Source organism: Lissotriton vulgaris, chromosome 5 (genome assembly GCF_964263255.1).
Source record: "Lissotriton vulgaris chromosome 5, aLisVul1.2, whole genome shotgun sequence".
Classification (NCBI taxonomy): Eukaryota; Metazoa; Chordata; class Amphibia; order Caudata; family Salamandridae; genus Lissotriton; species Lissotriton vulgaris.
This window is the reverse complement of record NC_141693.1, coordinates 1,625,579,467-1,625,592,705: the sequence shown is the minus strand read 5'-3', so window position 1 is coordinate 1,625,592,705 and position 13,239 is coordinate 1,625,579,467. Positions and strand designations below refer to the sequence as shown.

The 13,239-nt window shown below is 44.8% G+C and overlaps 1 protein-coding gene across 1 annotated transcript in view; it reads left to right on the top strand.

Annotated features, from left to right (window-relative positions):
• Positions 1-12,787, top strand: part of LOC147716860 (vasoactive intestinal polypeptide receptor 1-like) — a 631,302-nt gene extending 618,515 nt beyond the window's left edge. Inside the window, exon 14 of the mRNA XM_086919813.1 lies at positions 12,101-12,787. Coding sequence (XP_086775939.1) covers positions 12,101-12,193 — 93 coding nt within the window. The 3' untranslated portion in view covers positions 12,194-12,787. The remainder of the gene's footprint in view (positions 1-12,100) is intronic.
• Positions 12,788-13,239: the final 452 nt, after the last annotated feature.

Here is a 13,239-nt window from a genome sequence, read left to right as displayed (position 1 = left end):
TGCTGTGTCTTTGTGTCCTGCTTGATGTGTATTGACGGTCTTGTTCTAACTGACAGGAGGGAGGGAATGTGTATTCCCTCCAGCCAGTCCTGGGGGGGGGGTTTGAGGTTTGTCCTGCTCTGCCTGGGTGACTCAGCGCTAGGCTAAATAGGCCAGGTCTGCATTTGGAGTGGTTGGAGGAGTAGCACCTTCCCCTGGATCGGGCTGTGTCTGCTTTCCCCAATGCTGCCTTTGCTCCCCTGTGGTGTGTCTGGAGCAAAGCCTTACACTGTGGATGGGGGGAGTTGTGCATGTGCAAATGTAATTTTAAAGTTTTAAAGTGTCCCCAGAACTGGAGAACTAAGACTTTGGACTATAAGCACTGGGGATGTGACCCCATTTAAAAGAACTGAAACAGAAGACACTGCATTGATGGTGAGAGGACTGGTGTGGCAAGGAGGAACCGCCATTGGGGACTGATCTGCTGCCTGCTGGTGGCTGAAAGGACTGACACTCTGCGGGGTGACCCTGTGTGCACCTGCCTAGACCCTGTCCTCTACCCTAGTTTTCTCTGGGGACTCAGTGGCGCGTCCCAATCAATACAGCTCGTGAAGAGCACTTGACTTATCCCTGATAAGTGTATGGGGATTGCTTCATCTTTGCTTTGGCCCTAAGTGCTGTGTCCTGCACTCCAGAAGTGCGTTGAGGGTTCTTTCACTCTGTTTCCAGGAGCTCGAAAAATGGGCTCCAACGTTGAATGTGGTGGACACAGTTGCGCTATGAAAGAGAAGCTGCAGCCACCGGAAGCCAGGCAGAGAGGGCGGGCTGCTTGGCCGAGTCTGGTTTTTGGCAGGGCTAAAGTGAAGCCGCGTCCCCAACAGTAAAGCAGTGGAGAGTGAGAATTGCCATGGTTGCCTATCCCAAAGTGCCTGACCTCGGCGCGGCCGCCAGTACCAGTGCTATTTTTCCTTCAGTGTCGAACCTGCCCTTGTGAAGATCAGAGCGAGTCCCTCTGGAAGCATCGTCGTGGGCAGGGGTCCACTGTACTGCATACAGCAGAGAAGGAATGACGTTGCCAGGTCAGTGGAGGGTAGAGACCGGGGTAGGTCTCCACTGTAATATTACCACCGCCTGTGAAGCCGGCAACTGCACGCCATACCTGCGGGGCTGCCACGGCCATACCTCAGGTGGAGGGTATTGGGGTGAAGTGTCCTCACCACCGGTGGGAAGGAGGTGTTTTTCTTCCCGGTTCAATCCATTGCCTTCTTGGGTTCAGGAGGATAGGACGTCCTGGCACGGCAGTGGCAGGACTATGAGGACCCCGGGGCGGGTGTGCAGGACATTCACCACGGTGTGTATAACCAAGGAGATTTGGTAACCTGTGAAAGCTAGGAGTAATTGCTCCATCATGTTTGCAGTAATGGTAGTAGGCCGACGGTGGCCATAAGTTTCCTAATGTGGGCACTCTACAAGTGGGTACTACAAGTTACCATTAATTGATGGCTATTTCCAATAGGTCCACAGTGGATGATGTGTTTGCATAAGGTTTTATGCTTCAGGTGATCAAACCAGTAGTTACTGGTTTCCCTCCTTGTGATGTTTGCGACCACGGCACAATTGGCCAAGTGATTTATGAAATCCCTATGAAGTCATGACAAGTTCCTGGTGGCACAATGTAATGTTTATGATTGTGTTCTATTGTGTTATTATGGATTATACAAAGGATATTTTTATATAACCTTGTGTGGAGTTTCTTTTTAAGTGTGCCTAGTGTATCACTGCTGTATCACTGCTGTGTGAGTGTGTTGTTATATTCGGTGTTTAACTCCCTTGCCTTGACAAGAGTGGTTCTGCCTGGCTGAGGTGCGTACCCCAGCCAACTAGAAACCCCATTTCTAACACTAGTGTTTTAGAAAATCAAGGAAAATTAGTTTCTACCACTGGAGGAGGAGTAGTTCTTAGAGCTATATTTGTGCCAGTTTTTATAGCAAGGTTTTGATTATTGCCTTTATTTGCTTTTTATAAAGGTTATAGATATTGTTTTAATAAGAGAAAGAACAGAGAAACAAATAAACAGATTATAAAAAAATTAGAATTAGAATTCACCAAGAATCAAGAATACAAGCGATTGAGAGGAACTAGAGCTTTGAAAAGAAAGAATTGCTTCACAGAGGATGAGAGTGAACTCTCAAGATTAATTTGTGAAGAAAATGAGACGGTTTGATAACCATCAGAGGGGGATTTGGAGAAGTGTTAGAAAATATTGAGAAATAATGTTAAATAATAAGCAAAGCTAATGAGACTTAAAACATGAAATTTATGCAACAATTGCGCTAGGCAATCATACTTAAATGTGCTAGGCCTAATACACTAGGGCATTCTGATATTAAAGTTAACAGAGCTAAGAACTTGTAAATGCAGCATTTAATTGGATCTTGACCTTTGAGACTGACTTGTTTTTTTCGAATGAATGGTTATCCTGCAAAATTGTTTTTATAATGAAACACACACACTGCACTTCATTATGAAAGTATTGTTTATTTATTGATTATTGACTTTTATGAGATGCAATGAACAATAAAATGCTTTAACTCATAACAAACTCTACTTATTTGTCTAAAATAGATAGAAATTGTGATAATATAATGTGATATACAGCTCCTAATCTTCTCTAAAACAACAGCAAAGATAGAGCGACTTGAGTAGAACAGTATGACATTGGGAATTAGCAAATCACACAAAACTGAAACTTTGTTTGAAACCATACCTGCTCTAGCAGGAAGGTCTCATAAGCCATCATAGAGAGGTTCACCGCTTATCGGAACCGACGCGTGATCTCCACTGTGCCTTGCATGCTCGACACCGGCCTTTGGATTGCAAGCCAAGTTGACAGGATCCCCAATGTCAATGCATCAGGGACCTCCCCCGCAGCCTCACTGCATTCCAGAATCGACACATTGACTCTGCTGTGTGACGCATCTTCATTGCAGTTCCACCCAAATGCTCGGAAACCAGAATTTAGCATACTTTGGTTCGGCGGGCCTAACTGGGCCTCTGTAGCCAGCCCATGCTCCATAATGGAGGCCCTAAACTTTTGACTTTGCCCCCATCCAGTGTGACCAGATATCCCAAATAGCGTTTTTTGCTTCTTGGTGTTATTTTCTTAAAAACTTTCAAATTCAAGATCCTAAGTTCTACTTTTTTGATATTTGTCTTTTTGGTGTTGTTTTTTTATTAAATTAAGCTACATTCCTCTAACCTGTTGTGGAATCATTTTTTGTGATGTTCTTACTGTTTAACTGTTTGAAGTGTTGCACAAATACTTTACAAACTGCCTCTAGAGTTAACCCTGACTGCTCTGTGCCAAGCTAGAAGACGGTGAGGACAGGGTTATTTCACAGGTTAATTTAGGGTTTGCCTGCCTCTTGCCCTACCACTCACCATTTCATACTTGAGGACCCCAATGCCCCTACTACAACTGCAGCCTAAAACCTTTAACGTAACTATCATCCTGAACCTGGAGGCTAAGTGTCTATTTCAAAAGTTCACAGAAAGGGTATGTCTACCATAACCCCTTTCCAAACACGTATTTTTTAGGGCTATGCATTACTGTTTTTATATGCTCTAATTAGCAAACTTACAGCCTTATTCATAAAGGGGCCGTTTTGCGAGCCCCTAATAGCGAATCATAGCGATTCGCTATTAAGGACTCGCAAAACGGTAATCATGTAGGAATCGCATAATAAAATGCGACTCCTACTGATTCCTTATTTGCGATTAGCAATTAGCTAATCGCAAATAAGATTGCGATTTGAAGGGTGCCAGGGGTGTCCACAGGACACCCTGTAGCACCCCTCAAATGATCTGTGACACAGGTGTTGCACACACACATGTCCAAAGGACATGTGTGTGTGTAACATGCAACTCAGAAAAATGCATTTAAATGCATTTTTCTGAGTTTTCGCAATTTACCGCGAGGTCTGACCTCGCGGTAAATTGCGCCTAGAAATAGCGAAATCGCAAATTGTAATAGGATGTTGAATAGCATTTAAGGAATCTCAAATAGAGATTCCTTAAATGTCATTTCCTCGCACATTTGCGACATCGCAATTAGCGATTTTTGCTTTTGGGATGCTGAATCCCAAAAGCAAAAATCGCACTCGCAAAGGGCCGGATTCTCAGAATCCGGCCCTTTGCGAGCCGATTTAGCCTTCATGAATAAGGCTGAATATGTTGCCGTTGCCATTGCAGGACATCGCCTTTTGCCTGTCGACAAGTTTGAATCAGACTCTGTTAATCTATTTTCCCCCTTTGCACACGGTTGTAGGCAATTGATATCTTTACTGGCATTAGCATTTTCTAGTAGGCTTCATGTATGCATGTATTACATGTTCTGCCTTTGGGACGCTGAGAGCGCTGCCTGCTTGCCGCTCAGCCTTTCTTCCCTGTTTCCAGCGCCTGCTTAAATCTCCACGCCTCGCGGCCCCCGCTTCGCGGGAGCCGCTCGAAGGCAAGACTTTTGCTGACCAACCTGCCCAAGGACACCTCGGAGTGCACAGGAGCACCAACGCGATTCCAGGGAGCTAACATCAACCCTTCTCCTCGAGGCGGGACTGCGAGGACCAGCGTGCAGCACGGCGCTGATCGTCCGCAGCTGGTCCTCTTCCCGCCCCCTTCGCCTCACCTGTGCCTCCTATAACTTCGTGCAGTCCAAACGCGCACGCGGGACGCGCGCGGGGCGGCCACCGGGGCGAAGACCGGGCAAAGAGCGGGCAAAGAGCGGGCCGTTTAAGGCCGTTCAAGGACGGTAGAGGACGGCCCAGGCCCTGAATCCCTGTCTCATCGCCCTGAAACAACTATCCAGGTAGGCCGATTGTTACTTAGCCTTCGTTGAGGCCACAGCCACCCAATACCTGGTATAGCCTTTTCATTGTCAACGCCAACCATGCGGCACAAAACAAGAAGCTGTACCAAAAAAGCTACGGAGGTAGCACAAGTGACTGGCCCCATTGACCTTTTCATCTCAAGGGTAAATGAGACAATCGACAAGAGCATTGTACTCCTAGAGAAAAGAGTCTCCCTGGACCTCATGAATGCCAAGCGCTCTTCCCTGGGCTCCCTTGCAAATGCAAATTCACCCTCTCAGCAAGCTTCGAACAATTGCTCCTTGCCCTTGCCCTTGACCACCATAGGCACTGTTACAGTACCGAGTGCCGTCGACTTGTCAGTTACCTGTTCGGAGTCGGACCCGTCCTTTGTGGATCTGGAGGCGACCCCAGACCTAGAAGCCTGTCGGACACCCAGAGAGACGGAGCCGGGTCTGGATGGGTTAACTGCCAAGTCGACCCCTTACGTGCCCAGTGATTCCAGGGGAAAGGTTACTTTTATCCCCACAAAAGTAGTAACTAAGTCCAAAACTAAGGAGTCTAAACCTAAGGAGAAGACCAAAGCCAAAGCTAGCAATCATAATTTGGTGACACCTACTCCACATACAGCGCCTGGCATCCCATGCTGGGTCGAAAACATGGTCACGGACCTCAAGCATGATCTTGAAGCTACAATAGCGGCCCAAATTAAACCCTTGATTTCTAAACTTGATAGACTAACATCGCTCATTAAACTAAATGGCCCAACAAGATTAATGAGCTTGGGCCTGTTCAGCAACAAGGGTACAGAGAACTACCACCCAATCCCCAACCGCCAGTTAAGGTCACTAAGTCCACAACTGATAAAGCGAAAATCTTCCCATCTTCCAAAGACCAACCAGCATCACATTCTCCCCATTCAGGGAACAACCTTGCTCAACCACCACCTATTTCCACTACAAAAGTGGTGAGCAATCCTTCATCCGTTCAGCAATTAGCCGTTGGTACCAAATCTACCACCTCCCAAGCCACGGACCCCAAAGGGAAACCTACGAATATCCTAGCCTCTCACTCTACCAATAACTCTGAAGCCCCTAAGCCAAGGCAGACTCGTTATAAGTCTATTAGTCTGCCACCAGAAGTTTCTCCTTTTGTGGTTGTGTTGACTGCTGTCCCCCCACTGAAGGAAGGAGTTAAAGAGACCTATGTAGAGTTAAGAAATAAATGTGCCCAGTGGCTCCAACTACACAGACCACTACCCAGTAGTATGAGTGGGGAAATTCTTACTGTGCGTAGAGGGGATTGGGTGGGTAGGAGTAAGAAAACAATATCAGGGGATGTAATTACTGTTAATTTTAGGGATGTGGGGGCTGCGACTTTCATCTGTAATGCACCTAACAGCGGTCCTGCCACCCAGATCAAACCACTCCCCTTGTCTTACTTCCTCCCCAACTCGACAAGACCCAACTTCCACCGGCCAATTATTCCAAGTAATCAAGGGCCTGTACGTCCCCCTCAATATGCCCCTAACCATTGGCAGCAGCCGCCTAACTTTCCACCTTTTGTCCCGCACCATGTTGGCCCCCAGTGGCAACAACCTTTCCACCCCTTACCACCTTTTTTCCAACCTACCCAGCAGTGGCAACAACTTCCTCAGCCACCACTCACTGTTAATCATCAATGGCAACAGCCATGGCAGGATCCGTCTCCATCTCTGTCCTTCAACCCCTCCTATACACAGTTTGCCCATCCAAATAGGTACTGTGTATTGGATGAGGTTGATTGACTTTCTCCTAAGGGAGGCTTAGATACTAACCTCCCTCGTGTTAATATCGTTATGAAGGATGCAGTGCTGGGCACATCTCTCCCTACAAACTTAGAGGTGTCACCACCTACATTAATTAGGGACAGTGGAGATTTATCTAACCCCCAATGTACTGTGATCTCAGACGGAAACTCAGCACATGGCGAGTTAAAAATCCTTAGTTGGAGCCTTGCTGGGATCTCAAGGAAACTAGGCCTCCCGGAGTGGAATGCCCTGGTCGATGCCCATACAATTTGTATATTCCAAGAGACATGGGCCACTGAACCACTGCACCGGGTGGGGTTTGTCACTTTTTCTACACCAGCAGTCAAATCCAAGGCAGGGAAGGGGCGGCCATCGGGGGGGCTTATTATTTGGATAAGTATCCTGCTTAACTGCAGGATAATTACTAAAAAGGCAGGAACCCCGGATATTCTTGGTGTCTCCCTATTGGGCCTACGGGGAAGTATAACTGTTGACCTCTATAATGTTTATATCAGGGGAACAAAAAATGGGTGCATCTCACCTACAATGATGGAGCTTGAGGCTCAGCTAGGAGAGCAGAGTGGACTTGGGCATATCCTAGTAGCAGGGGATTTTAATTGCACATATGAACCACTCCCCCTAGAAGGAATACCAGACCTAGGAGAAGAGGATAGCAGATGGGGTATCCCTACCCTCTCTATCCCACCCATCAAGCGCTGGACTCGCAGTGCAATCCATCTAAATGCACTCACATTGGAGTTTGGATTAAGAGCTGCCAACGGTCGCACTCGATCTGACCTCCAGGGTGCTCCCACATTTAACAGAGTTGGTCAATGCACACGGATTGACTATATTCTGCTGGATAGGGGCCTCTGGAGCCATGTTAACGACATGGTTATTACCAATACCATAGAGAGCGACCATAACCCACTCTCCTTATCCTTAAAAAATCCTTGGCCCATCGAAGTATTGCCAGTCTCTCTAAGCCGCCCACAGGGGATTACTGTTGCCATTTGTGGCAGGCGTCTAAAGTGGAGTAAGATTATGTGTAACACCGACAAACTATCCACAATAGACTAAGTGGTTAAGGGCACGCAAGCCGAAATTGGCTCTATTGATCTAACTATAGCAGCAGACAAGGCCACTGCTATATTTGAAGCTGCCGTAAAAATCATAGGGGACCTCTTTTGGGTACAATTGCCCCCAGGGAAACAAAAATCTTTACTTAAACCTAAAGGTAAACACGATTGGTATTCGGCAACATGCAGGAAGGCCAAATCTCGCCTAATAGAGGCAGTCAAAGGGAAGTCCCCCCCACTAATCCAAATTGCCAGAAGAGACCATAAAAAGGCCCTACAGGTACCTAAAAGGGAGTGGGAGGATGCCTACTGGCTAACCCTTAAGGAAGCCAGTATGAAAAAAGACTTTAAATCCTTCTGGGACACCATAAGGGCACGAAACAGACCGGATAGCGACCTTGTAACCTGCAACATTTCGGGGCAGGTATGGGAGGCTCATTTTGCCAAACTTTATTCCTGCCACAACGACTTGAATGGAAGAGGGTCTGTCCAATCCTCTCCTTACATTAATTATATTCTTCTCCCCAGCGATCCTGACTTTACACTGAAGGAAGTAGAATATGCTATTAACTCCATCATTCCACAAAAAGCTGCAGGACCTGATGGTATCCCGGGGGACCTGCTAAAATCCGATGGTGCTAATTGGGGCAAATTAATCCACTCCCTCCTTCTTGCCATCTGTAGGGGTGCCCCCATTCCCGTGTCATGGAAGGGGGCAGAGGTGGTTCCCATCCACAAGAAAGGCCCAAGGGATGATCCGTCCAATTATAGGCCGATTAGCTTGCTAGATGTAAGCCAAAAAGTTGTCGGTAAAGTTATTCTACTCAGGATACTCAACTGGGTAGATGAAAACAAAATACTTACCGATTTTCAGGCCGGTTTTAGAGTAGGCACTGGAACGATAGAGCAGGCCTTCAGGCTTATGATGATTTACTGGAAGGTGGTAGTGATAGGCAAGGGCAGTCTTTATCTCGCATTTATTGATTTAAAGACTGCCTTTGACCTTGTCCCCAGGGACTTGCTATGGAAGGTCCTGGCCAACATGGGGCTCCCACAGTATCTACTTTCCCTACTAGTCAGGCTCCATCAGGACAGCTTTGCCCAAATTAGGTGGGGCTCTGGAGGGGAGAAAACGGGCTGTATTCCGGTCGAGAGAGGGGTCCGCCAGGGATGTGTTCTGGCTCCCACCCTTTTCTCCTTGTACATCAATGGGGTGGTTGAGCACTTACTTAAATCTCCATCTGACGAACCATCCCTGGCGGGGGTACGCATACCGACCCTCCTCTTCGCGGACGACACGCTCCTAATCTCTAAAACCCCAATGGGTCTACAGAAACTCTTGGACAATTTCCAATCCTTCTGTACTGACCGGGGCTTGGTTATAAACACCAATAAAACAAAATACCTCGTCCTTAATCCCCCTAAACAGCAAGTGCGTCCCCCTATTTTAAACACCGAGTCCCTGGAAAGGGTAAAAGTATTTGACTATTTAGGGATACGCATTTCAGACAAAATGGATTGGACTCCCCATTTAGATAAGATGCTGTTGAATCATAAAAGGATCACAGGTGCCCTATTGAGGGAGCAACGTTCCAGTTCGTTCAAACCAATAGGAACAGTCCTAGAGATCTATGCTGCCAAGGGTGTCAGCTCTGCACTTTATGGAGCTGAACTTTGGGGCTTTGCATCTTCTCAAGCTCTACAAAAATCTGAGAATAATTTCTGCAGACAAATAATGTCCCTCCCTCAAAGCACCCCACTTTTACCCTTATTTATGGACCTTGGCTGCACCCAGATTGGCGAAATCGCGAAATTTCGTCCTCTCCTATTATGGGCCCGTATTTGGCGGGTAGAGGAACTTAGTGCCTACGGCAGAGGTCTGGAAGAAATAATGGCGTCACCACATTGGGCCAGAGTTAAATGGCTAACAGACATGAAAACCTTATTGTCGAACTTGGGCCTATCGGACTCTTGGTCAAGCAGAACCTCTCCTCCAAAACAAGTACTTAAAAACCTTTATCGGGATTGGATTTGCTCCCAAAGACATTCTAGCACATCCATTGGCAGGCTTACAGAGAATTTTTTGAAGTTTAAAGACAGTCCCAGGCGAGAACCCTACCTAGATATAATCGGGAAACCGTTTGCCCGGTCTTTGTATTTTAAATTCAGAACGGGTACTTTGCCATTGAATACTTTCACCAAAACATGGAAATCCTGTACACACAAAACTGACTTGTGTCCATCATGTTTAGCTCACCCAGAGACATTAGCCCATTTCTTATTTGTCTGCAATGAATATGCCAATCCAAGAAGGGCGTGGCTGAAGAATTTGTGCCGGCAACTGGGAACCAGGAGCCATGATGTGGCTATCAGGATACTTGTTTCGGACAGCTATGTACCCTATGCCTTCTGCCTTAGCTAAATTTTTATTCTGGGCTTGGGCTATTCGAGCCAGAAAGCTTAAAAACTCTGTTTAATTTCTTTTTAAACAATATTAATTCTAGTAAATGTCATATTTTTTGCTATTAACTGGATATGTGTTACTAATTTTATTAACTACCAATTCTTTTTAACTTGCTTTTATGATAATGAAATTTTATCGAAATAAAGCTTTTTGACTTTGACTTTGTATTACATGCTTTCTATGTCATACTGTTTCCATGAAAATAAGCTATTTAGAACACAAAAAAAGTCCACAGAGAAGTTTGAAGTTGTACAGTAACACTTTTAAATCCAGAACGCATGGGGTTACTTTGGATTTGTCTTCATGGCACGTGCGACCAACATGCCTCATCTAACCTTTACAGTCTGTTGTTATTAAATACAAATACACCCTGATTATTGAACATTTTACAACATCTGAGCAATGGACTATTCTACTAATCTGGTGGAATCTCGTGCCCAACTGTGTGCACCCAGAACATTTTCATTGTTTTACCGCTTAACAGCCAGTATTTGAAAGAAATAATTCAAACAACTAAAGTATTGTACTACTGAGAAAAAGCCGCTTCTTAAATATTAGCACAGTTGCTCCAAAAACAAATTGACATTGGAATACTTTTTCATTTGTAGAAAAACGATTTGAACCCAAATTGTATTTGTTTTGAGTTCAATAGTATTACTTTACTCCAATGCGATTTACACAAGTCTGTCTACTAAATATTTCTGTCAACTGCTGAAAGTAAAGAACGAGTATGTCCATTAGACTGCAACACCAGGTAAGAGGACCAAGTATCTTTTTTATAATGGTCCTTACAATGGTGTCTGAAGTTCTGATTAGATTCCAAGTACTGACCACCATAACCTATACCTTCCAAGTAGGGATAACATTTTTTATCCTACAAGTTAGATCTCTTTATTTATCCCACAAATAAGATATCCATCATTAAATGTTTCAATCACAGGATCCTCTAAGGGGGTCATAGTAAATGAGGTCACAATAGATCTCCAAACAGAAGCAGACGTCATAAAGGCAAAAAAACATTCTGAATTGTCTACTTTTGATGATTCTTAGAGATGCAGGGCTTAGTAAAGCAAATTGTGTATTGTCTCTACACTGGCTGGACCCTTTAACATTCAAAATAATGTTTATCCTAACCAGATTTATGAGTGTCGAATGAGTTGGTGCCCAGGCATTTGAATTTTCTCCCATTATCACTCATATAATGAGGACTTACCTAGGTTTCAAACGTTTGATCTACATTTTAGAAAGATCACGCTTGTGGTTTGGCATTGATGAGTATTGTAAAATTGAGAAAGTTATAATGTTGCTAGGTCTCCATGGGCACAAATCTATCACTAGCGAGATTTTATAAACAAGTGCAGGTTTAATATACGCTAAATCTTTGGCCAAAATATTTTTGTCACAACCATGCACCTGGCTTCCTCCTGCCTTTGTATTGGTAAAATAACATATGTGCAGCACCAAGGAATGTGGTATATTAAATAAGCTTGATAGCCGAAAAAGTGTACAATTATTCAGTACATACCGTCTCCAAATGCAATAGTGTATGTTTAGAGAAACCCTGGAGCACCATCCCAGTCCTACACCGCTTTCCTATTCAGGGTGGCCGCTTGTCAGATCTGTGGTATAGTATCCCCATGTACAGTGCTCCCTTGGTAGAACATCGGTCAATATATCTTATGTGGTATTAGAAGAATTATGTATGTATTTTGTGCTTCTCTACACCCAGACTTTTACGCTCTTTATGAAAAAGAACTTTGGTTGTTCAAAGGCACATAGTTGGAACTCATTGCTCTTGAAATCAAATGTATAGACAACCACATGTAGGGGTTGCATTTTCTGGTGTGTGGTGGGTGTGGATAACGCCCATTGATGCTTGTTATGAATTTAAAGCATTGTCATCTTGCTTTATTCCATGGTTTAGGTACAAGCTGAAATTAAGCGACATTGGGGAAAATGGCAGACATCTATGGAAAGCAACGTCTTTAACCTGGTGACGCAAGACTTCACAGCTTGAGCAGACACATCTGGCACAAGGCGGCTCCGTGTGTCTGCGAAAGACGTGCACAATGCGGAAATGCTGCATTTAATCCCACCGCGGCAGCATTGGTCTAATAAGAAGGACAACGGTGGAAAATTAATGCGAATTCACTGGAGGTGCATGGAAAGCACAACGTGCTGTCTTTTCGTTCATGTTCCAACTGTGTGAAAGACTTGAAACTGCATCCGCCATTTCATGCTGAAGGTCCGAGGTTGTAAAGCACAAAACAACCAAACGGATAAGTATTGCACAAAAATGTTCGTAAAAATACTACCTCCCTCCCCCCCTCCCAGCCTCCTGACCCGAGCTCACAAATACAGCGTGATTATAACAACACTACCCTTTTCTGTCCCCATTTGTCCCATGCAGTCAGCCACCACTGAAGTCATTTTCCAGTCATTACCTTAAGGCATGAATCAAACATTACTTGTTCCAGCAGGGTGAAAATAGCTGGAAATCCTCATTCTACAATGTCTCTCAAAAGCATGCTCCCTCATCTTTTCCTCTCAATGAGCGGTTATTAGCGTTTGATAGAGAGACTGGGTCATCTGGGGCCTTAGTCTGATTTGCTGTGCTAACTAAACACGCTGTGAACATGGTCATGCTCGGAGACTGGCTGTTAACCATTAAAAGGCAAAAGGGTGCACGTCGCCCTGAAATCCGAAAAGTTTGCTTTTAAAGGGATGAGGAAAAAGTCACGCCGAAAATACTCACTGAAAAGAAAAATAATTCGCTCTCATGAATGTGGATGAATGCAATTTTCGATTGGCTTTAAATGAAGGCTGTTGCACTGCCCGTGCATCGGAATCACATAAATAGTCAACGCCCAATGAGTCCTCATGCCTTAAAATATACCCTGCAAACTCAAAGTTGCACTTATTGCCTCAAAGTATGCTGTGCAATAGACGGTAAAGCATTGCTTACACTCATGCAATATATTTTATATTAATAAAGGCTATTTAATGTTAGTTCCAGTCTTACATCTGCGTATTTTCATATCTTCCTAAAGGATAGTGATTACC